This window comes from Anabrus simplex, chromosome 1 (genome assembly GCF_040414725.1).
Source record: "Anabrus simplex isolate iqAnaSimp1 chromosome 1, ASM4041472v1, whole genome shotgun sequence".
Taxonomy (NCBI): domain Eukaryota; kingdom Metazoa; phylum Arthropoda; class Insecta; order Orthoptera; family Tettigoniidae; genus Anabrus; species Anabrus simplex.
Window position 1 is genome coordinate 712,765,476 of NC_090265.1, and position 24,590 is coordinate 712,790,065.

Below are 24,590 nucleotides of genomic sequence, written 5' to 3' on the forward strand. Positions count from 1 at the left end.
GTTATGGAGATATTAGGTAATACGAACCCTTATCACGAAAACTCACAAATAAAATCCAGTTAAGCAGTGAATGCCAGAATTCTAGAAACTGTTGTAGAAGTTGTGTTAATTGCATTTACTAGTGAATTTAATGGACTGCGACACTCGTTCTAATGCTCAATTTATGACAATTTGTGGATATTATGAACTGTGCTAATGTCTAACTTCATGTCATACCAACTGTGTAGTGAATGACTGTGCTTTCGACTTCAGAAGTGATCTCATTTTATTACCACAGAAACTTGACGTGTAGTTCGAACTGAGACAGACTGTGCTATTTCAAGTTACATACATACCTTCCAACTTTTAGAAATCAAAAATAGGAAGATTTTTTAATTCTTGGATTTCATCAAGTGTATTGCGCCACGGTCTCGGTAAAAAAAGGACAAGATAAAAGGCATACATATCTACAGTTACAATGCGAATTAACCATTACATTTAAAATCTTAAACTAAGAAAACACAAACGATTGCAAGAAAACGTACCTAATAATCATTCTCATTTATGACACATACATACGAATAGTAACATTTAGACAGATAAGTCAAGAACTGACTACAACTTACCAAATGGTGAAGAATATACACATGTAGGTGATACAGAGACTACTGTGTTTACTTGTTTAGCATTGAACTGGCAGCTAACTTTGCCCTCTTCAACAATGCACTGTCATACTGCTGCTCATAACACTTTCCACTTAGACTTGATTTGACCACCAACAGTTTACTGAGATTTTCGTCATTCAGAGATGATCGGAATTGTGTCCTCGTCTTTTTTACCTGGCTGAACAATCTTTCACACTCGGCATTGCTGTGTGGAATTGTCAATATTGAGAGCATTACTTTTGCGATTCTATCATATTTGAAACACCCATCTGCACCTCGTATATCCCCTATAGCAGACCAAGAACAATCTACTCTTTCTCCTTGCACAACAGACAATGGTAAATCCTCCACTTGGAGAGCACAAAACTGGCACTGTAATGCATCCATTGCTTCTTGTTCATCTTCACCATCTTTCACTGGCAATATAACAGGAAACTTTGAAACAAAATACTTTACAGCATTGAAGGAAGAAGCCTGCAAAGAATTTATCTGAGCTACTTGAGCATTAACAAAAACATCACTATTCAAATTAAATTTATGAATAATATAATCACAAACTGCAATAAAATAGTTCCTGACGTGCAAATAAAAGTTTTTCTTCTCCTCAGGTGCCAGATTTTCTACAAGACGAGATGTTGAACAGCCAATTACTAAATCAGCATCCGCTTTCTGATTCTCTCTCGTGTGATAGACCACTTCTAAAACTGTAGGATATTTTTTTATAACCACTGGCTTAACAAACCTACACAGAATGTCCTTCAACATATCCGTCAGCATTGATCTTATGACATGCATCTGAGGTGCTTGCGACTGAAGAACTTTATATTAGTTTTCTCAAATGTAGGGATGATAAATGCCAGAAATGAGCAAAATGCTTTATTAAAGTTTGAAGACAGAAAAAGAAATAGTCTCTCCTCTCGTGAAATACTGGCAGTGCAACTAGACTCCTTTATTTTCTTCACAGATGAGGATGAACTACTCTCAGCCTTCCTTTTCCCAGAAATAACAGAAGCTTGGTCTTGTACTCTACTGACACAAGGACCACGTTCCATTTCGGTATCTTCATGTGCCTTTAGCTTGGGAATTTGGAAATACTTCAGAGATGTCTGTGTGCCATTGGACTGCTTTACCTCATCCTTAAAAAACTCTGAAGTGGCTCCCACTCTGAAATCAATCTTTCCAAACATTTCCCCAAGGATAACCAGCGTGTACACACATGCTTTAATATTTTTCTGATATCAGTTTGGTACAAAGCTTGATACATTTTGAGATGCTCTTTGAGCTTTTGTCTAAATAATAATAAATATCAATTAGCATCTCATCAATTTTGACAGGAAGGGAGTCTGCACCCTTCATGGCAGCCAAATTAATTAAATGACATCGGCATCCCATAATAATAATGTTTTCACACTGCTCTCTTAGTTTAGCAGCAACACCGTTTTTTCTTCCCATCATAACAGGGGCATTATCTGCGCTAAAAGCTATACAGTTTGCCATCGGAACGTCATATCTTTTCAGAACATCCAGGAGCAAATTAGCAATATTAATACCAGTAGAATTGCCTTCCAAATTTTCCATGGATAGCAAACGATTTTCAATCTTTTTCAATTCTTTGTTGAAAAACGAGACGACGATAGGATAGAGCTTACTATCTTTATCATTGCTACCATCAGTTGAAATCGCAAAAGGTTCAGACTTTAAAGTCTGAATCACTTTACTATGTGCATCACGGGACATTTCATTAATTATGGCAGATGTTTTTGTTCTAGCACACGCATATTTCTTCGCAATGTCTGAATCTGGGAACATCTTTCTGAACAATGGCCCTGCGTGGTCCGAACAAGACAATGCAAGGTTATGTTCGACAATGAACGCGGTGAACAAACATTCTGCTCGAGTGACTGCATCATCTTCCTTCCCACCTACAAAAAATTACTTAATTTTTTGTTCCTTTCGAGACAGCTAGCACTATCTTTGTGTTTCTGTGTGACACTGTGGGCTACAATATCTGTTTTCCCTCCATGTGAGATATTAATATCACACCGACACACGGAACAAAATGCATAATAGTTTCCTTTATTAGACTGTAAAATGAACGGAAATTCGGTTTTATAGGTATCCCTGAACACTTGGAGATAACGTTTGTTATGTTTTGTAGTCATCATGTGAAGAGAAAATACCACAAACTGTCACAGACACAACTCTCTGAAATACATTGAAGTCATTAAAATTACGAACTCTGGTCAACACAAAAGCACTGAAATACGCGAAACTACCACATACAAAACAAATCAATATGTCTCGTACATTATTAACATATGATTTCCACAGGGGGAAAAGCACAGAACCGCAAGAAAAAACACGTTGTCTAAAACTCCACCGAAACTACGCACAGAAACAAGCGCGCGAACCACACAATAACAAACTCACTCTTTCATGCCGATCAACGGAGTCCCTAGTGGTCGCTAGTGCGCATGACCTTCTCTGACTCGTAAGACGATTGCCGTCCCGAATTCCCACCTGAAACAGCACACACGCTGCTGTAGTGAGCAGGAAATATGATACATGAAGCCGACGGATGATCCGCCCGCGAAATAAAGCATCAAATACCGGTAAATATGCTTAAAAGTGAGGTTGCGGAAATTACACAAACACATAAGAATTCGTTCTAGGGGAAGAGTACTGACCATACTCGAGGTCATATTGGTCAAAAATAGGAAGAAATAAAAATAAATCGGAAAACCGGAAGATGAGTTAAAAATCGGAAAGTTTCCGGGTAAATCGGAAGGGTTGGCAGGTATGTACATATTCACTGCCATATTATAAAAGTGCAAGTACAAACTGTGCATTTAAACTTATCTCTGTGTGGAATGCAACTCATTAAGAATTGACAGTGCTACACCGTGCAGTATAGTGCCAATTGGACTTTCCCGTGTTTCTACATTTCGTTTTAAAACATCAGAAATCTTGGCGAAGTGATTAAATGAAGGTTTATGATCAAAGTTTTTATTTTTGAATTTGAATCTATGTGTGAAATCTTAGATGAACTGTAGGGTGTGCTGAAATTATTGGAAGCTGATATTGATTTTGAACATCATATGAACAAGTGGATGTGTAGGACATAGACTCTATTTTGTTCAATCGTAACAGTGTACACAATTCAGTCATTTAATTTCATTTTGAAGAGATCAATGGAAGATTTAATTTTTGATGAATGAGAAGCAGGTTTATTTTCTTGAAATTATTAATAAAATCTTGTCAAAATTTTATTACCATCTATTATTCACCCTGCGAAATCATCATTCGCTGTACCTGCTCCAATAGCAACCGTACACAACCTAAGATCCTTCCCATGCTCTTGCCGAACAACTATTTCCCGGTACAGTACCTATAAGTAGAAATGGATTTAGATGATTAAAAAATGTAGGTCAGCTGTCACCCGCTCGACATATTTATTTCTCATTTTCAATTTAAAAGTTATTTCTGTGCTTTTTTCATTTCCTGTGTGATTTACAGCGGTTGTTATGGAACCTGAAACTGACAGTGAGAACTTAACTTTAATGTTGGAAATACCAGTGGTCTCCTGTTTGGGAAAGTGTGCTATCATTTAGAACCGTTATTGAGAGAGTATCCTCAAAATTGTACCCATCTTCTTCTCTAACGGAATGTGAAAGATACAGCATGCTTGAACTATTTTCTTAAGTGTAGAAGGTAAACAAAGACAATTAAAAAAAAAACACACACGCACGCGCACACACACACCCACTATCAGTTGGTACAATTAATTTTATTAACATATATACACAAATTAACACACACATATAACCTTAATCACAGTATCACAACAAACACTTCACTTTGAGGATATCAACAAAGCTGCCATTATTAAAAACAACTGAATAACACAGCACCTAGAGGTTACAACCTTCGCAACACTGTACAAGCACGTCACTTCAATATGTAGACTGCGTTTTACCGCATGTCACGAATTCACAAGAATATTCGTTGCTACACCATACTCGTCAACCAATAACTTCCAAACAATAAACGACTTCAGTGTCCAGATCGCCTCTTTATACACTGTATAACAAAAAAGACGCACCAGGAAGGAATTGTCTGATGGCGATAAAAATAGGTGGATGTGACAGACATAGAAAAACAAATAATCAAAAGTGCAGAACAATAGAATTATTTATTGCAGAGTTAGTGTTACAAAGTAAGGACGTCAATAAGGTGTTGGTCCACCCCTGGCCTGGATCAAGCTGTCACTCGACGTGGCATAAACTGATAAAGGTCCTGGATGGTGTCCCGCAAAATTTCGTGCCAGATGGTCTCCAACTGTTGGGCTAAATCGGCAACATTACGGGATGTTCGCAATCGCCTTCCCATGACATCCCAAATGTGCTCTATGGGAGAGAGATCCGGCGACCAAGCTGGCCAAGGAAGGATAGGGCAAGCTTGAAGACAGTTTATAGTAACACGTGCCGTGTGCGGCCGGTCATTATCCTGTTGGAAAGTAAGGCCTGGATGTCGCTGAAGGAATGGTAACACAACCGGCCGTAGATTGTCATCAACATACCGCTGTGCTGTCAGTGTGCCAGGAATGACTACCAGAGGGGTCAGACTATCAAAGGAGATGGCACCCCAGACCATCACACCCTGTTGTGGGGCTGTGTGGCATGCGATAGTCAAGGCAGGATCTCCACGCTGACCTGGACGTCTCCAAACACGTCTGCGGTTGTCGTCAGAGCACCATTGGAAACGGGACTCGTCACTAAAGACTATACGTCCCCAGTCAGTGCAGTTCCATGTTGCTCAAGCGCAGCACCACTGTAATCTAGTTTGACGGTGAACAGGCGTGAGTGGTAAGCAGCGCAACGGGCAATGTGAGCGCAAATTCCTCTCGCTCAGGCGTCTGTTGATGGTCATGGTGGACACGTGTGCGGGTCACACGCTGGATCGTTGATAATGACGACTCCGGTGCTGTGACAGCTGTCATGACAATCGCTCTGTCTGCCCGTGCCGTTGTGGCCCTCGGTCGACCACTGCTGTCCTGATGCCTGCCGGTGCTGACCCATGCTTACCAGCATCGTCTGATCGCCGCATCACTTCGACCCAAATGTCCAGCGACAGCTCGATTCGACTAACCAGCTTCTTTCAATCCGATCGAATGACCTCTTCCAAACTCTGACATCTGTTCATAATGAGCACGAATCCTTCGGCGTGGCATTCTTACAGCCAACGTTAAGATATCGCAGTCGAACGCGACAGCTACTTTGAGCATAAGCTTCAGAATAGCGCCTTACATACACCTGATGAATGCGCAGTTCGGCGGTGCAGGAGCTCCCACTATTCATTCATTGGACACGAAACTTTAATCATTTGCATCTTCAGTCTGAATGTCTTTGCATATATAATTTCCTTACAATCGGACAACGCCCTCCCGGTGCATCTTTTTTTGTTCAGAGTGTATATATCCTGGCCAGGTTTCTAGAAAGATACATTAAAAAAACCCTACCTTCTTGAATATTCCAGCGTGTCCAATACATAGATTACAATAGAATATTCTCAATTGTTCTAGTGCCTTATCACCATTTTGGGAGTTACAGTGTGTTTCACAAATACGGATTAAAAATTATACAGGTAAGAATAAATTAACAGGTATTTACATTAACTGAACTCATATGAATCTCTATGTATATGACTTGTTTCATGACATAATCTCATAAACAGCGCGATCATATCACCCGTACATATAACTTAAAAATACGTACATAATACCAATACAAAACCAATGTACCACTTCACATCTATACATACAATAACAACAAATGTAATAATAATAATAATAATAATAATAATAATAATAATAATAATAATAATAATAATAATCGAGCTCGATATCTACATTAGTTACCCATGGGTGAGAATATTATTTTCAAGTTATACCTGTTATAGCACTTGCATCAGATGGTCCATATTTATTACCTACACTGAAAAGAGCGTTGGAAAGGATCCACTGAAAAGCATGGAGAGTTTTGCACTACTTGTCCCGCTGTTTGTGCAAGAGTCAGTGGAAGTGGGTGCACATGCAGATGGACGCGTTTTACTTCCGTGCCGTATGAATGACTTGTGCAACAATGTACGTAAATTAGGCCTACTGTACTTACACATAGTGGTTTGCAGAACCTTCAGCTATGGAGAAGAAAGCTGAGTTTATAGATGATGAAAAATGAATAAAGTTTATTGAGAAAATGGATGCTCATCCACACATGAAACGTGTGCAAATTGCCCAGATGTTAGACTTTCCTAGAACAACCTTAAACATAAGCGCCGTGTATAGTTCGCACTTCTAAGAACATATTTCCTTGATGTTTTACTGTGTTGAAGTTCTTAAAACGTGTTATTTCATTAATTATAATTGTAAACACTTGTTTCTTTGTTTCCGTCGTAATTATTTTAATATTCAAACCTAACCTTAAATTTAACAGTGAAATTGCTTTTCATTTTTTAGCATCCCTCTGTATGACTTTTTGGTCCCCACAAAAACGCCCTAACCAGGTTTGACTGTATATGACCTTGGTTCAAGTTTGCTTCCATTAGTTCCAACACTACTGCTTCTGATGCTGGAATAACACCATGTTTGTCTTGTCCAGTATAAATTCTGAACTCGGAACAGTATCCAGAAGCACTTTCATAGAGTTTAGAAATTTTAATTTTGCACCTGGGTCTTTTCAAATGATTGTATTGCACAAATGGGAGCCTACCTTGAAATTTCATAAGATGCCTATAACTCTGTTCCAGCTCCATGGCTAAATGGTTAGGGTGCTGGCCTTTGGTCACAGGGGTACTGAGTTCCGATTCCCGGCAGGGTCGTGAATTTCAACCATCATTGGTTAATTTCACTGGCACGGGGGCTGGGTGTATGAGTCATCATCATTTCATCATCACGATGCGCAGGTCGCCTAAGAGCGTCAAATCAAACGACCTGCACATGGCAAGCTGAACATGTCCTCGGACACTCCCGGCACTAAAAGCCATACACCATTTCATTTTCCTATTTTTCTGTCAAGATTGTAGATATTCTGAAACTTTGCAAATATGAAATAACTGGTCTGATTTTTCTCAGACAGTCATTTGGATCTGTAAACATGTCATCAGAGAAGTGCAGAAATCGTGAAATTTGACGGAATCGTTCAAATGTCATAGTTTCTGACAATATTTTAGTTTCTATAACGTTCCTGTTAGACCAGTACAATTTGAATTTAGATTTTCCTACCGCACTCATGAGAATCAGTGAAAAATATGTATCTCATCAACCTGCAAGTATACCATTTATTGTCACATTTTGGATTTTTTTTGCATCAAATTATTCACCTGGAAAGCAGCATAGTCATTGGTTTCTATCACAATCATTTCCCAGAACTCATCCTCAGAAATTTGGAACACACATCTAATACAGAAGAATTTGTGCCCAGTCTTCTCGAAACAACAGCAATGAGACCAAAAACACCAGTGAATGGAATTGTTTGCGGAGTATTGGAAATGTCTGACCAACTGCATGCTGAAGATCCACCTCGTAAAGCAGCCCCGCCACCTTGGTCTTCATTTACATCGTCCATGCTGTCATCATCACTAGAATAATTTTCCCTAACACTATCAACATCATCATTAGTGTAAGAAATATCACTATCTTCTGAAGAAAAAGCATTCTCATTATCACTTTCTAACCACTTTACAATATCTACATAATCATCAGCCATGTTTATTTACTAACAAACGCAAGCAGATGGTATTTTATTTAAATACAGTATTCGGTGAACTTAGAAGGGTGGATTCCATTTGGAACATTCAATGAACTTCAAGGAGTAATCTACATGTGGCCCAAAACTCATCACTTGCTAGTAACTAAAACTACAAACGTCTATAAGTTGGCACGGAACAGTTTCGGAAGATGATATAGATGTTGATTCCTATAGGGAATCTGAAATATTTAGTCCTGAATGAGTAAGTTTATAATACCAATATAAATGATCCGTTATTGGACATTATAAATTTTCCAGCTAACTCATTCTTGGTTGCCAGCGTTTCGCCCTCGTGTGCTAGGGTGGGCTCATCAGTTGGTACCTAGCACACCTACCAATACGCCAGCTAGTGCATACCATGGAGGCCACTGCGTAGGCTAACTGGAGCCACCGGCATTGCCAATGCACTAAGAGACTTTGTCTCATCATTGTCTCTCATTATCTCCAGTTAGCCTACGCAGTGGCCTCCACGGTATGCACTAGCCGGCGTATTGGTAGGTGTGCTAGGTACCAACTGATGAGCCCACCCTAGCACACGAGGGCGAAACGCTGGCAACCAAGAATGAGTTAGCTGGAAAATTTATAATGTCCAATAACTGACCATTTATATTGGTATTACAGTTTCGGAAGTCGGCGCCAATGAGTTAACAATCGTTTCTGCCCGTCAACCTGATTCTAGGAGCTCTACAATATAGATATAACAACAAACAGAGAACGGATAACTCGCACATCGGACCTGTCCTATATTTTTGGTTGTCGAAGTGGACAATAACACTTTTTGTCTGTTTTACATGGTTGTCACAAAATATCTTAAATGTATACAGAATTTACAATTATTCTTTCTGGATTTCTTTGTTAATGTGCAAATTTATGATGACTGATAAGCACGCTATAATAAGTTTTAAATTTTCTATCAATCTCACGTTCATGGTCGATGACATGTGCGTCACACTCCGCGCCAAATATTAAAGCTCATATTACCGCCAGTGAATCATCCAGGTTCACGCAAGATTCATTAGAGAATATTTTTAGTATTGTAAGAGCCAAGCAACCTGTCTCTATAGCATTACAGATCAAACAGAATTTGAAGTTGATCATGCTCTCTAGGTGCATGAAGGATGTAGGGTTGGGCACTATGTCCCTGTTTCGGCACACTGTGCTGGTGCACAGTTATGTTCCGCTGTTCCAGAACACCGAATGTAAATTGTTCCGAAACATTCTCAAGCGAGCCGGAGACACTGACTCGCTGTCCCGTCAGAAGCGCCACTATGCACTGCCCTTCGCCTACTAGCTGAACTGTGCAGCGGGCGCATGGGACGCGGGACTGTTAACTGCGCAGTGTAGAGAAAACTTCGAGAGGCAACATTACATGCTCCGCGCCAGTGGGAATGTGCCTGTACGGAATGTGCTGTGTGGTGTGTGCCTGTGTGTAGTTATGGCTATGGTCCAGCATAAAGCTACAGGGAACGTGAACGAAAAGTCGGAACACTGACATTCGCGCCCAATAATCACGTTTAAAGGCTGCAAAGGTTAAGAGTTTTCCGGTCAATATAAAATACACATAACACAATTACAATGGCAGTGCAGGTGTTTAAAAGTACCCAATTCAAGAATATTTTCACCAGTTGAATGTATTGGCCTGTATTGCGAGTAATTAGTGAGTAATTAATATCTCGAAAATATCCCTCAACACTTTCTCGGGGATTGACGTTAAACATTAATTTGGACTTTAAGGAAACTTTTAAACCCAAGAAAAATATGGGTCGTCGCTTTGGAATTAAAAATATGACTGGATGAAAACATTGATGTACTTTCGTGATGTTATGCTTTCTGCACTTCGAATTCCTTCCCTCTCAACTTCCATTTACTTTCTTCAATATCTCGAAAATTTCCCTCAACACTTTCTCGGGGATTTACGTTAAAAATTAATTTGGACTTTAAGGAAACTTTTAAGCCCAAGAAAAATATGGGTCGTCGCTTTGGAATTAAAAATATAACTGGATGAAAACATTGATGTACTTTCGTGCTGTTCCCACACAGAAAGCTAAGCTAAGCTACGCTACACTATGCTACGCTAAGCAATGCCAAGCTGTGGTGTGCTATGACACAAATAAAAAGCTAAGCTAACTATGCTAGGCAGCACTTTCATTGTCTCGTTGTTGTAAATAATCAATTGCTCTCTCTGCACTACTGCTCGGTGGCATGTTTTTTTTTTTCAAAGGGGTTCGACTGGCTGAGACTGTGTAGGTGTGGAGGCGGACGGAACAGATGATAGTATATAATTTCGTGTAGCTATTTCTAACCGAGTGCAGCCCTTGTAAGGCAGACCCTCAGACGAGGGTGGGCGGCATCTGCCATGCGTAGGTAACTGCGTGTCATTGTGGTGGTGGATAGTGTTATGTGTGGTGTGCGAGTTGCAGGGATGTTGGGGACAGAACATACCCCCAGTCCCCGGGCCAATGGAATTAACCAATGAGGGTTAAAATCCCCGACCTGGCCGGGAATCGAACCCGCGACACTCTGAACCGAAGGCCAGTACGCTGACCATTCAGCCAACAAGTCGGAACAGATGATGAATCAGATATATGTGATAGGGAGTGTAGGTCATCACATTCCGGACTCTCGCAGTCATCTGGGTGGCTACTTCCGTTATCTCTTGACGTCGATATGTTTCCTGCCTGTCAATGTTTGAATGTGTGCTGTAAGGAAAATTAAGCTATTAATACACATCCAAACGTAGATTATGAAATGACACACGGAGATATGTTTATGGAGCATATTGAACTGTCCTAATCCTTGTACTTCACACGCAATTATTCATGTTGTTCATTTTTTGTGTGTAATGTTTATAATGTCTTAGCTGCAAAACAACAAATCGAAATGTTCTTATTTGCTTATAACCTCGAATGAATTACACGCGTTTTAAATTATAATATACTCAACATATAAATTCACTTATAATTTCATCAATTTTTAATATTTTAAAAATATTTTAAATACCGGTATTAATCATACTGCGTGTGTTAAAATAATAGCTCACCTTCTTGTAGAAATATAAGGCAGAAAGAATTCCATTTGTTTGTGGAATCTCCACTCCTTCATTTTTTCCCTTCCTGTCCACTTTTACTCTCTTTTTGTCTCATCAGTGCCTCCCTAAAACAGTCCCTCAGTCTTTTTCATAAGTTTTAAAGTAATTTACCTAAAACAATATATGGTATTATTTTACCTTTCACGTTCTTGGTAACTATTGATATATTTAAGAATATTTAAGAATATGGCATACAGTCGCAGAACAGGCATTTCAACTGTATCTTCTAAATTGTAAATAATGTGCGTAAAGCCATGTGAAAAAACAATTAGAACTGTCAAAATTGTGATTATATAGCTAATTTATAAATGGTAGCCTACTTACAATCAATTTGAAGTACTGAACTTATTTCCTGCCAACAGTTTTCCTTTCTTATCAGGTCTCTGTAGTAATTTGATGACTTATCATAAAGCCCGGGATATCATTTCACTTCAATTAGTCGTTCTTCTTTTGGCCTGTTGTCAATTGTATTAAAATATTGAAGTGCTACCAGAAGAAACTCACACGACACGACTAAACACACACGAGAGCCCGCCAGACCAACTGCTCAGAAATGAAAAGCGCATGCGCCAGACCAGCTACAGCCAAGAAAATCGCCTGCCTAGCGATCTGTCTAGCTTAGCTTAGCATAGTATAGCTTAGCATAGCGACCTCTGTGTGTGGGTCATCGTACTTAAATGCATTGGGAGCGATATTTTTCACAACACCGCGTAGCTTAGCATAGCTTAGCCTAGCTTTCTGTGTGTGGTGGCCTTAATGCTCTCTGCACTTCAAATTCCTTCCCTCTCAACTTCCATTTACTTTCTTCAATATCTCGAAAATTTCCCTCAACACTTTCTCGGGGATTGACGTTAAAAATTAATTTGGACTTTAAGGAAACTTCTACGTCCAAGAAAAATATGGGTCGTCGTCTTTGGAATTAAAGATATAACTGGATGAAAAAATGTTGACACTCCAGCACAGGGCAGCACACAGCCGGTATCGACAGACAGACACAGCCAAGGCCAACTAATCTATCTAGTGCGGCCTTGACACAGCACGTTCGGTTCAGGCACATTCCAGCTGAAGCGCAGCATGTCCTGTTGCCTCTCGAAGTTCCCTCTAGGACGCAGTTACAGTCCTGTGTCCCGGCACTCTGTACCGAAACACTCCACCTCAAGCTCCTAATGTTGCGGAACAAGTGAATGTTCCGGTCTGCCCAACCCTAGAAGGATGAGAGAAAAGGAAGCTGTGAGAAGGATGATGTGGGCTCTCACAGGTTTCCTTGATTGCGCTAAGCAATTCAGAGTGTCAGCAGAAAGTTGCCTGTCTCGCTGAATTACGCAGGATGTACTGAAGAAAATTAACTCCAGAAACACTTGTGCAATAAGAGAAAAAGCGGAACCTATTTCAATTGCTGTGAATCGTCTATGGCACCGCCTCATGATTAAGAAAGCCGAATGTTCGGAGACCTCTCTCCATTCAGCATTACCTGGCATTGTGAACTAGCACAGTAATCTATTCTATACAAAACAATTTCCTAACTTGTGAACATGCAGTATGTAGCCTACAGTAGAATCAGTTATAAGTTCATGCAATTTTATGTAAACATGCTGTCAACCAAATAGAGAACTTGGATGTTATTAGATGTATCTACTAGTGTCATTTTTCTGTTTTGTCAAGTAATAAATACGTAATAGAAATTATGAGATTCAATGTGTTTAGTTTTAATTAATTCATACTTTCTTTCCCCTCCCTAACCCTGCCGTGATACAGCGGTTGGGACAAAGATGGCAGCTGCACAGACTTGGCCACAGTGTATTAATATAGTCACTGTAGTTTGCATTACATTTTACACAAATTTCCAAGTTAGTAGAAATAAAACAGAGCCAGAGAAATGCTTCTGCTTACCCCATTTGGAGGCTGCCAAAAAGACAAAGCTTACATGAAAATTTCATTAATAACTACAAGGATTGTAAAAATATGTCTATAAATTATTGACCATATTAAAGCCTACTCATCACTTAATAAAAATCATATCAGCCAATAAGGTTGAAATCCATGAGGAATTCCTTATAGGTCCCAGGGACCAGCGTTTTTTGCATTTGTGATAACACCGACTTTTAAAAAATATTCCCTAAAATGCTAAAACGCTATACATAACGTTAACAATTAAAAAATTGGACAGATTTATTTTGAGAAATAAAAAACGAAATGAGACAACGCATATATGACAACTTTATGATTTTCTATGCATAAGTGTTTAGTTGAGTATTCATCAACAGAAAAGTCAATTCAGCACTAGTGGAAAAAGTGAAGTCTATTCCTTTCTTTAAAAATGAGAATGATTCAGTGATCACAAAAGGTTAGAGTGAACTTCAAGAACAAATCAAATTTAAGATGGAAAAATAAATATCGTGAAAGTACTGGTTAGTTTGCTTGACAGTCATCCTGAGGACTCTCCAATCAGTGTGGTATCCATGTGCTAATGTTAACTGTGAACGTTTCTCTTCTTGCTACACAGGAGTTTTAAGCGACTTGCGTTGCAACAGGAAAGTGACAATGTTCTCCTTTTATAGTAAAATATGTATTTCTTTCATACTATGCCTTCTTCAGTGATAATTGAATGATAAAAATGTGTGTTTATACATTAAACTACATATTGTTCTTCAATAATTTATTTACATGAAAAAGTACCCTTAAAATCCCAAAACATAACATTGGAGTCTTTTTTAGCGAGGGTATAGGTTTCAATATCATAGGTTAAGATTGGTATGAAGTACTGATTGAACATCACCAGCTTTGATATTGTTGGTATTTTGGGATCCCAGGAGTGTTCGTACTTGCTGGTAAAAGTGAGAGCTCTTCTGCACCCTACTTGCCACCTCCTTTCCTTTATTGAGGATCTTACTCTCACATTCCACCAGGGTGTCTTTTTCCCTTACTCTCGCACTTGTCTTCCCGCAAATCTCTAAGGTGTTTTTAAATCTTGTCCACTTCTTAACAATCCTTTCAGGGCTGCTAAACCAATGTCCTTCATAAATAGGTTCTCCAAATTAAAGTACTGTACTAGCAAAATAATTTAATAAAAGTTGTGACCTAAAAAAAGAAATTGTTCCTTAATTCGTATTCAAGTTCTGACAGTCAGTGGACAGATTTCGGACCATCATGTTGGAAAAAACGAGAGAGAGAGAGAGAGAGAGAGAGATGACAATACCTGTGAGATCCAATCTCCAGTTTCTGCAATGTTGCTGGGAGCAGAAGTTCGTCTGCCATAGCACTGCCAACTGTAAACTGTACAGCAAGACAAAATCTGTTACTCTATGGCACATTTCATCCAAATTAACACATGCTACAACTTGGTAACATTGACACAACAAGAGACCTGTAAAGCAATGAAAATACTAAAATATCACTTCCCTGAACACAATGCTTTTTGGTAATGAACAAAATTTCAATTAAATCACCTCTACCAAGAATCAAACATACATTATATATGTATGTCTTGAATGGACTCAAAGCTACTGGAGGGATCTCTCTGAAAATTTCACAATTTGTCTGTATTACTCCTGGGAGGGTTTAGGAAGTGGTTTAAATGAAATCTGATGGGTAGTTCGGCATAAGAGGTGCATTGGGTGAGAAGGGTGGGAAGAAAAAAAGAGAATAGGGGAAGGTAAGTAAACTGCAAGACAGATCAGCGAGTTGCCTAACCAACAGTATGTGAATATTATGATGTGCTTCTTAAAACTTATCTTCTTCTATAAAAGGTATATAAAAATGAAAAGTACAAGTTCAGTTCTCATGGCATACGGGGTGAGGAGTGAAGAAAGAAAATGTTGAAAATGACATTACGGGTGAATATGTGTGTGTGTTTCAGCATAGCTCTTAACCAAACTAGACACACATATAACTTACTATCTGGAAAAATTACTGTAGGGGCAAGAAACCCTAGCTAGCACCCCTAAAGAAAGGGGTGAAATGTAAAAATAAAAAAATGACCGATATTAGTGTTGTGTTCATAGTCTTTGGGGTAGCTGAGATCAACCATGACACTGGATGCCGTTTGTGCCAAAGTTCATTCCCAATCGGGGTGGGGGTTAGAAGAGGTGAAAGGAATGTCCAAAATGACCCGAGATCATGGATGTACGTGAGCATGTTCCAGCATAACTCTGAACCAAACATGATACTGATACGACTTACTGTTTGGGAAAGAAAACTGAAGGGTAAGACACCCCTATGGGCAGAGGTGGAAAGGGGATGAAACATTAAAATAATATAAAATGACCAATATTAGAAGTGAAAACTATGTATGTTAACATAGTTTTTCTTTTGCATTTAATTAAACGGTTTAGAAACATGTAAGTTAATGCGGCTGAATTGATAAACGCGGGCGAAGCCGCGAGCACCTGCTAGTTTAATCTAAAAATCCTTGTTCTTGTTTGTACAGTAATATTGGAAAAATAATTTAGCTTGTGAAATAATGCCATTAAATGAAAAAAAATAGCTTCTTTTGGTAACTGAGCATGCCTTCTATACTTTGTATCTTTACCGAAATGAGCTGGGCAGAAGAAACCCCAGCTGCTGGATAGAAAGGATGGGATGGTGATCGAGAAGCTGTTAAATAGGAATAGTGTACAGTATGGTGCAAGATCTAGTCTGGATGCATCCCTGCACTAGAATCTGACATAGAAAAATAGGTTAAAGTGAGGATTTAAGATCAACTGGTACATCATTAGATGGAATCCTTTTAGGTGAACAAGTTAGAAAATTAGAGGATAGTCAAGTCACAGAATATTATGGATGACCATGACCAGCCTGAATGAAATCCAAGGAGAGTCTGGAAAAAGGCCAAAACAATTGGGTGAATACTGAAGAGAGGAAAACCTGTGCTACTATATTGTGCCATTTCACTGTCACGTAAAGTTCCGTCCGTAGTAAGAACAAAGATGGAGTCTAAACTTCCGAATACTAAATATCAAAATGTCTGGCGATACCGCAAGCTAAGGTGACAACATTTACATCACACGCTTGTGAAAGGATTAAGATACAGGAGGCAGTGCAAAAAGAACGAAAGGAGATTGTTACAGACAATTATTGAGGGAAAAAAAAATAAAAAAATTGGAAGAGCTACTCTTTAATTGAATCATATACGGAAAGCAACATCGTTTACTAAATAAAGAGGGTATCAACAAGAGATTCGTCCAGCGGAAACAAGGAGTGGATTTTACTGATAGCTGCGCTGCAGATCATTAATAGAAGATTTTTATTTCGCTCCACGAAATTTAAATACGTGGAAATCCAAGTACAAGGCTACGACAGGCTTACGTCACCACAACCTTTGCCGACGTATTACTTGATATCGTCAAAACTAAAGAATTAAAGAAGTGGGATTTCAATAGTAAACTCTAGAAAGAATATCTGAACATAATCTGTTTGTTTCGAATGTCATATTCAATCATTACCCCAAAGTTCTAGTTGTCGATAAAATCAACTCTTTCAAGGAGACAATCTTTCGCTATAAGCAGATAATAACACAGCTTTTCCTATGATGATAAAGTTAATTAAAATGATATGTTATTCTGTTTCAACTAGTCCAGAAATGAGCAAGATGTTCTAAAAAGATGAAGGGCTAGACTGCCCAAGTGAGCGCCGTCAAGATGATATTGCCTCCCGCAAGATGACCAAGACCAGAGGAGACGTATTCGAGCCTTCCCAGTTTACATAGGGAAATGAAAGGAGGCATGTCCACATGTCCTGTCACCTGGACATAACCGGCTACAGGAATTGCGGAAATTCAGATAGGTCTTTTTTTAAACTAATGTATTAATGATTGATGTTCTTTTCTTTGTTCATTACAAGTTTACCGAGTTATTCAGTGTATAAATAATGAGACGACGTAAATAGTGGATTATGAACTAGGTTAGAGGTGGTCAGGTAATCTTCACATTCTAAATGTCAAATCCCTAGATAGGTGGTCAGTCAGTGATAAAAGCCTACGCTCGAAATATGATCCATTTAATGTGAGAAAAGTTGATTTCGCTAACGTGTTGGTAAATGGTGTACCATGTCAAGAGTAAACTCAGGTATGTGTGTGCGATGGTTATAATCAAAGAATGTCAAATAAGACAATCCATAGGAAATGCTTGCCAGATGAATATGTGTGTTTACAATAATTTAGGGTTATGACAGAGCCGAGGTCATAATGTTGTGAATAAGTCCACAAGCCATGGTAGAAATAATAGATACTTCGTGAGAGTGAGGAATAAAATATATTAGGTAAATGAAATGTGTTATATTGTTTAACGAGTAGTATAATAGTTATTTAAAGAGATGTTGATATGAGATTGGTGATTAAGAATGGTGATAGTTATTGATTCGTCGTGAATAGGATCATGGTTATGTAGTGGTGGGCTTAATTGTTTCCAAGTTGAGTTTTATGGAATGGTAATGAGTTCGTTGTGTTTCCTTTGATTATTTCGTTAGTGAGCAAGCATAAATAGGTTGATATATAATCGGAGTGACACCTGTTGGTTAACCAGTATACCTGAAAGTACCAATAATTTCACGGTTAGGAGGATGAAGTCGAGCATGTTCATTGCACTAGTACTCATTTAGAGTAACCAGTATACTCAGGTTAAGAGTAGTATTTAAGCTTACAGGTACTATGTTGAATCATTTATTGAACGTATGCATATATTTAAAAAAAGGACTTATCAGTATTCACGCAGCAAAATAAAGAAACATGAACATTCATACCTCTTAAGATCCAGTACTTGTTATAATACCAAGAAAGGATTCTCCCAAGTTAATCTGAGTGTGTATCTGTATCACTATGAACTGAGAGAGAAAAGAATTACCATATTTAAGAAGGCAATATAGGCTCGAACTAAGAAAGAACAATTAATTCGAAGGCTTCAAAATGTAATATAGGAGAATTATGATTCCAATTTTATAAGATTTGGTTCTAAACATGAAAGTGCGTCCTGCATATTGAAAACCACCCTCAATCTACAGCTTTATATACAGTGTATTCTAATATAAATATTATTTCTCGTTAGATGCATCTGACCTTATTTTAACTTAGTATTTCCAATCTAATATTTTCAATTTAATATTTTTAAACTAGTATTTCCTTTTTAGTCTAATATTTTGAACCCAACATTTCTAACCTTATACTCCTAATTTAGCATTTCTGAGCTAAAGGCTTAGTAATATTTAATTTGATAATTTACCTTACGTACCTTAGTGCCCTTTCGTTGAATTTCATTCCTGTCTTTAGTCAATTTTTCGACCAATCAAGGTACTACCACTTGATATATTACAGATACAATATTCTTGTTGACGAGTATTTTAACTCAAATGATCATTCTATTACTAGGCACGACTGAGGTCGGACATATTGAGCACTAGTGTACTTATGGTGAACTTCACCAACTTCTTAGTCTGATACTGACATTTTTTTAAATTATTCCTTTCATACAAAAAAAAAAAAAAGGTATTCTAAGCCAAATAGTGGTAATGGAGGATTTTAATGGAATATTTAGGAATTACATCAAACATTCTGATAGGAGATATATTATATTTTAGGAATTCAAGGCTAATCCCGTTGAGTATGAATATAATATTTAGATGAACCCTACAAAGTTCATCGAATCTTCAAAACTTTGGTTCATGGGGTTTTCAGTAGGACCAGCTTCTGGATACCAGAAGGGGCTTAAACTCAAAGTTATGTCCCTATTTGAGCCCTGCTTAAGGCAATGTTTAGTTCTCAGGGTACTGGGGGAACTGTGAGAAATGGGCGACGAGTAACCAACATTAAGATAGCAACAGTAAATCTTATGACCCTGCCAGGAAAGGCGGAGGAAGTAGTAGATTTCATGGAGAAGATGGAAGACGGAGTGGGACTAATCATTTCGAAGCAATTGGAGGAGTATGTTGAAGTGGTAGAATGTGTGTGACAGAATAATGAAGATTAGACTAAAGATGAAGAATGAAGTGATGGACTTCATACAAGTGTATGCACCACAGATGGGAAACAGGGAAGAAGATATTGAAGGATTCTTGGAGAAATTAGAAAGAGAAATTTCAGGTGTGGAAGTGATTATGGACTTCTGTGAAAGGAATGGACTTATAGTGGGGAATACATGGTTTTGAAAGAAAAACAGCAGGAAAATTACGAGATATGGGTGAGGCGACAGAACAAAATCAGTAATAGACTACTTTTTGGTGAAAAGGACAAATCGCAGGAAGTTTATGGATGTGACAGCTTTACTAGGAGAAGCATCTGAGGGGACCATAGAGTTGTTGTGGCAAAATTATGGCTGGGAAAAATGGAAAGAGTAAGAGATAAGAGAAAGCAAAATTAAAGTATGGAAATTGAAAGACAAAAATGTACAGGAAGATTTTCAGGAGAGATTGAAGCAACAAATCCCAGTTACTGAAGTGGAAAATGTACAAGAGGAGAGTACCAATTTAAAAAAGGCATTTGTTAGTGCAGGAGAGAGTGCTTTGTGGTAGGACATCTACAAGAGTGAAAGAAAAGGAGACACCATTGTGGAATGAAGTAGTGAGGAAAGTGGTGAAAGAAAAGAAGATAGCCTGGAGAGAATGGAACCGAGATCAAACAGAAGAAAGCAAAACGAAGTATCTCAACAGTAAAAGGAGATGTAAGAAGGCGGTAGGATTAGAAAAGAAGAAGAGTTGGGAAGAATTTACACAAAAAATGGAAGTGGATGTAAATGGCAGTAAAAGGATGTTGTATGGACTTATAAGTAGTAAGGACAGAAAGAGTTACCAGAAAGCTAGTGAAAAAGGAAGATGGGGAACTGCTAACACACCCAGAAGAGATAAAGAAGATGGAAGGAGTATTTTGATAAGTTACTGAATGTGAACAACTGTACAGGGGAGATAGAAGCAATACAGTGTGAGGACTCAGCAACAGAGGATGGTATTAACAGTGCTGAAGATGAGAAAAGCAACAGGGATTGATGAAATCAATGTGGAAATGATAAAGGCTGCTGGACCTGTTGGTATGCAATGGTTGTACCGACTACTAAAAGGTATGTGGAAACACAAATGTGTACCAGAAGACTGAAAAAAAAAAGAAGGATAATACCAGTGTTTAAGAAAGGGGACAAGAAAGTTTGTGGTAACTATAGAGAAATCACACTTGTATCACAGGTAATTAAAATACTGGAAAGGATATTAGAAAGCAGTTACAAGAGGAACTATATGGCTTCAGGAGTGGAAGATCTACAGTGGACCCAATCTTTAGCATGAGACAGCTGATGGAAAAGAACTGGGAATATGGAAAGGATCTGGTCACGAGTTTCACAGATATAGAAAAGGCGTATGATAGTGTACCCAGAGAGGTGGTTTGGTTAAAAAGAGACTCTGAAGAGAAATGTTAGAAATGGTGCAAGCAATGTACAACAACTCTGTTAGCAGAGTACTAACTCCAGTTGGAAAGACAGAATGCTTTAGGAATAAGACTGGACTAAGACAGGGGAAGGTGCTGTCACCTCTTTTGTTTATTATGGTCATGGACGAAATTGTAAAGGAAACAAATGAAGCCTATGGAGATAAAGTAGATGAAGATACTGCTATTTGCAGATGATGTGATCTGGGGAAAGGACAGCAAAGAAGTACAACTAGATGTACTGAATGAAAAAATTGAGAAGTATGGCATGAAAATCAGTACAGAGAAAAGCAAGACTATGGTGATGTCGAGAGGGGAAAGGCAAGGGAAGGCTCTGTGAAAATTGGAAGTCGGGGTCTGAAAATTGTGGACAGCTTTAAATACCTAGCAAGTGAATAAATCAAAATGCCAGGGTGGACATGGAGATTAGCAGGAGGGTATAGCAGAGAATGCACTCTATCAAGGTGTAAGAAAACTTGTTTGGAGCGAAGTAGTACCAAGAAAAAGTAAAGAAAAAAATGAAAAAATGTACTGGGTAACCATATTGACTTATGCAGCTGAGACTTGGACTTTGACGAGCAGGCAAGAGAGTAGAATTCAAGCCAGTGAGATGAAATTCCTATGAAGTATGATAGGGAAGACAAGGAAAGACAGAGTGAGCTGGTTTGGACATCTAAAGAGGATGGAGGAGAATATAATTCCAAAACTGATGCTGGAGGCAAAGTGCGAGGGCAAGAAAGCAAGAGGAAGGCAAGAACAAGATGGACTGAATCCGTGAAGAGCAGCATAAGAAGACAAAATTTAGACTGGGACAAGATTGAGGAAGAGGAATGATGGAAAGAGGCAGATGGAGAAGTACCATAATACACCGACCCGGCAGGAGCTGGAAAAGGGGAAATGATGATGATTGAGCCATAGAACACTGTCGAGTCCATTCAAACATTGTGTGTTCAGCTGAAATGGTAAGGAGGGTCATCACACAAACTATGAATATGCCTGTGATATCTCGTCAGCAGAGACAAGCATTTCTTTTGCTGAACAACATTTCATACCAATCTATTTAATGCATCTTTGCAATAAGACACAGCATTTTAAAAGAAATGATGCAGAAACACACAGAAGGTGAAGTCTGTCTGCATATGGGCAGATAAATGTGGAGGTAACAGGTTTGTGTAACCTACGCTTGGCAACTAGTTAACAGAATTTTAAGAGCAGAACATTACGTTTAAGATCAGAATGATTTAATTGCATGTGCCTAGGAGAGATTATAATATCTAGTTCAAATGTATTTTGCTTTAGGATAAGATGTTGAAGTACATGATCAGTGAAAATTCCCAAAGAACAGACAATAAGCAGGTCCACAGTAACAAAAGAGAATGGACGGCAAACTTTTACCTTATACTTCGCGACATTAGTATGAGGAATCTACACCAGCAGCGCAGGCATCTAGGCGTAGTATGACTGTTGTTTATTTCTTGCGAACAAAGTGATTGCACAGTGCACAAGGCTTCCAGTTTAGGAACTAGAGAGACAAGACTATTGGTGTACATTGTTAGGTGCGGCAGATGAAAAGGCTTAAAGACATTTTATCTTGCTGGGTGGACAGTAAGCATCATGGCCACAGAAAAAAAGACTCGAAAGGAGTGAGGGGCCACTGTTCTCATGGATGTGCAAAGATAGGTTACATCTACTGAATGACCTTTTTCCTTGCCCTGCAGACAGTATGCACCACAGCCATAGAAAAGAGTCATTACTGTGTTTTAATTCTGCACAGGATGGTAACAAAGCTAAGTTTTGATTTATGGGAATGATGTCATGTCAGCCAATGGCCATGCTAGTAGCTACTGAAGTAATGGTGAATGGCACATGCTAAATTTAATTAAGTTATAAAAGTAAATATGTACTCCAGGGAGCGGGACGGTGGGTCTTTGGCTCTCGTGTAGTGAACACAGCTCTCCTCTACAATGAATCCCACACTAGATTTGCATCATTTCAACTCCCTTTACGTATGAACTAATGAATGACTTCCTTTTCTCAGGAAACTCATCAGCAATGTTGCAGTACTGTAAACATCAATAGGTTCAAGGGAAAGGACGTTTAATACTAGGCCTATGAATCTACCCTAAAACAAGAGGCCCTCTCTGCAGATAGTGTGAAACATTATCAACCCTAGAAAGTTTAAAACCAGTAAAATCAGCAGAGGACTGGTACTGTAAAATGAAGGGATATAGTTCTTGCTGATTTGTCCAGTCCTGGATAGTCGAGCAAGTAAGTGTTCAAATATTGTAATAAATACTAACCCGCACTTACTACACCTAGAAATTGTAACACATAAGGTCTTCACGACCCACATACATTTTAAACATATTTTGGCAGAAAAGAAAAAGACTGGATAGGATTTAAGGAACAGACCTAGTGTATGCACTCCAGCTTATAACACACAACTTCGCAAAGAAATATATAAGAATTTTACCTTAAGATTCTTTTAGAAGAGAGATGTGTTCATTACAAATGCCAGGGATCCACCCAACACGCCTAAAAAGGTACATTTACTTTTATAACCTAATGAAAAATTTCACGGGCCACTGACCATTAGCCAGCCAGCTACGAGATCAGCCATTGGCCGACATGACGTCATTCCCAGAATTCCTAACTCGCTACTTCCATTACCAACCCATGCAACATAAAAACACGGTAAGAAAAAAATGTAATTTAGTAGCTGTAACCTATCTTTGCAAATCCAGGCCAAGCTTTGTCATGAGAATTGGAATATCAATATCTTTGGGGGCCACACTTCCTTCGAGTGGCTCTTAACTATCGCTGCTGCGCATACTGCCCGAATGGCAAGAAGAAAGTTTAATTTAGTGGTTGAAACCTATCGTCAAATTTCGTTGGACATTCCCTTTAACAGTTGGTAACAATTCGCAGATCACTGGCAGATCGTAAAGACCCTCCTATCGGCAATCCCATGAACTAAAAATAAAAGAGCATCACCTGCCGCTGAGCCTCCATGTACAGCGAGCGGAGTGCCTACACTAGGCTTCTGCCGAAATGGAATATCAATATCTTTTCGAAAGAAGAACCATATCACTGCGTAAAGGATCAATGATACTTCATCTGATGCAACTTCTCTAAGTCATGAGTTAGCATGTTAAATAACATTGGGCTAAGAGGGTTTCCTTGGAGAACCCTGTTTGTTTGGAGTATAGATTGACTTACTCTATCGGTGATCGAATGCTAATATACTCTCGATTAGTTGCAGGAGCGGGTTTCGTTGCCCTAGAATGGCAGAGTATTTCATTATCAGGATGTTCCGATTCACACTATCGAAGGCTTTGATGAAGTCTACAAAGGCGACATATAAATGTCCTCCTATTTTACTGGTGGCGTCCCATATGTTTGCAAGTATTTTCTCAATGGCCTGGAGTGTGAATTTGCCGGGTATGAAACCGAACTGTTCCTCTGACATATGTGCCATGGCTAATGGTAGGAGGTGTGTTGATATAACCTTAATAAAGTGTTATCGTTACTATTTTAAAGCAACATGCATTACCGCTGGTTATGCCTTACAGATGTAAAAAAAAAAGAGAGCAAAGTACGTATTATCGGCGACAGATTTGTGTACAGGGGTGAGGAGTAAGGAGGGAGCTCTCCCG

At 38.8% G+C, this 24,590-nt stretch overlaps 1 protein-coding gene across 1 annotated transcript in view; it reads right to left on the bottom strand.

Moving 5' to 3' along the window:
• The window catches only part of LOC136857389 (uncharacterized), a 65,164-nt gene that overhangs the window by 33,967 nt on the left and 6,607 nt on the right, over positions 1-24,590 (bottom strand). Inside the window, exon 2 of the mRNA XM_067136021.2 lies at positions 14,734-14,810. Coding sequence (XP_066992122.1) covers positions 14,734-14,792 — 59 coding nt within the window. The 5' untranslated portion in view covers positions 14,793-14,810. The remainder of the gene's footprint in view (positions 1-14,733; positions 14,811-24,590) is intronic.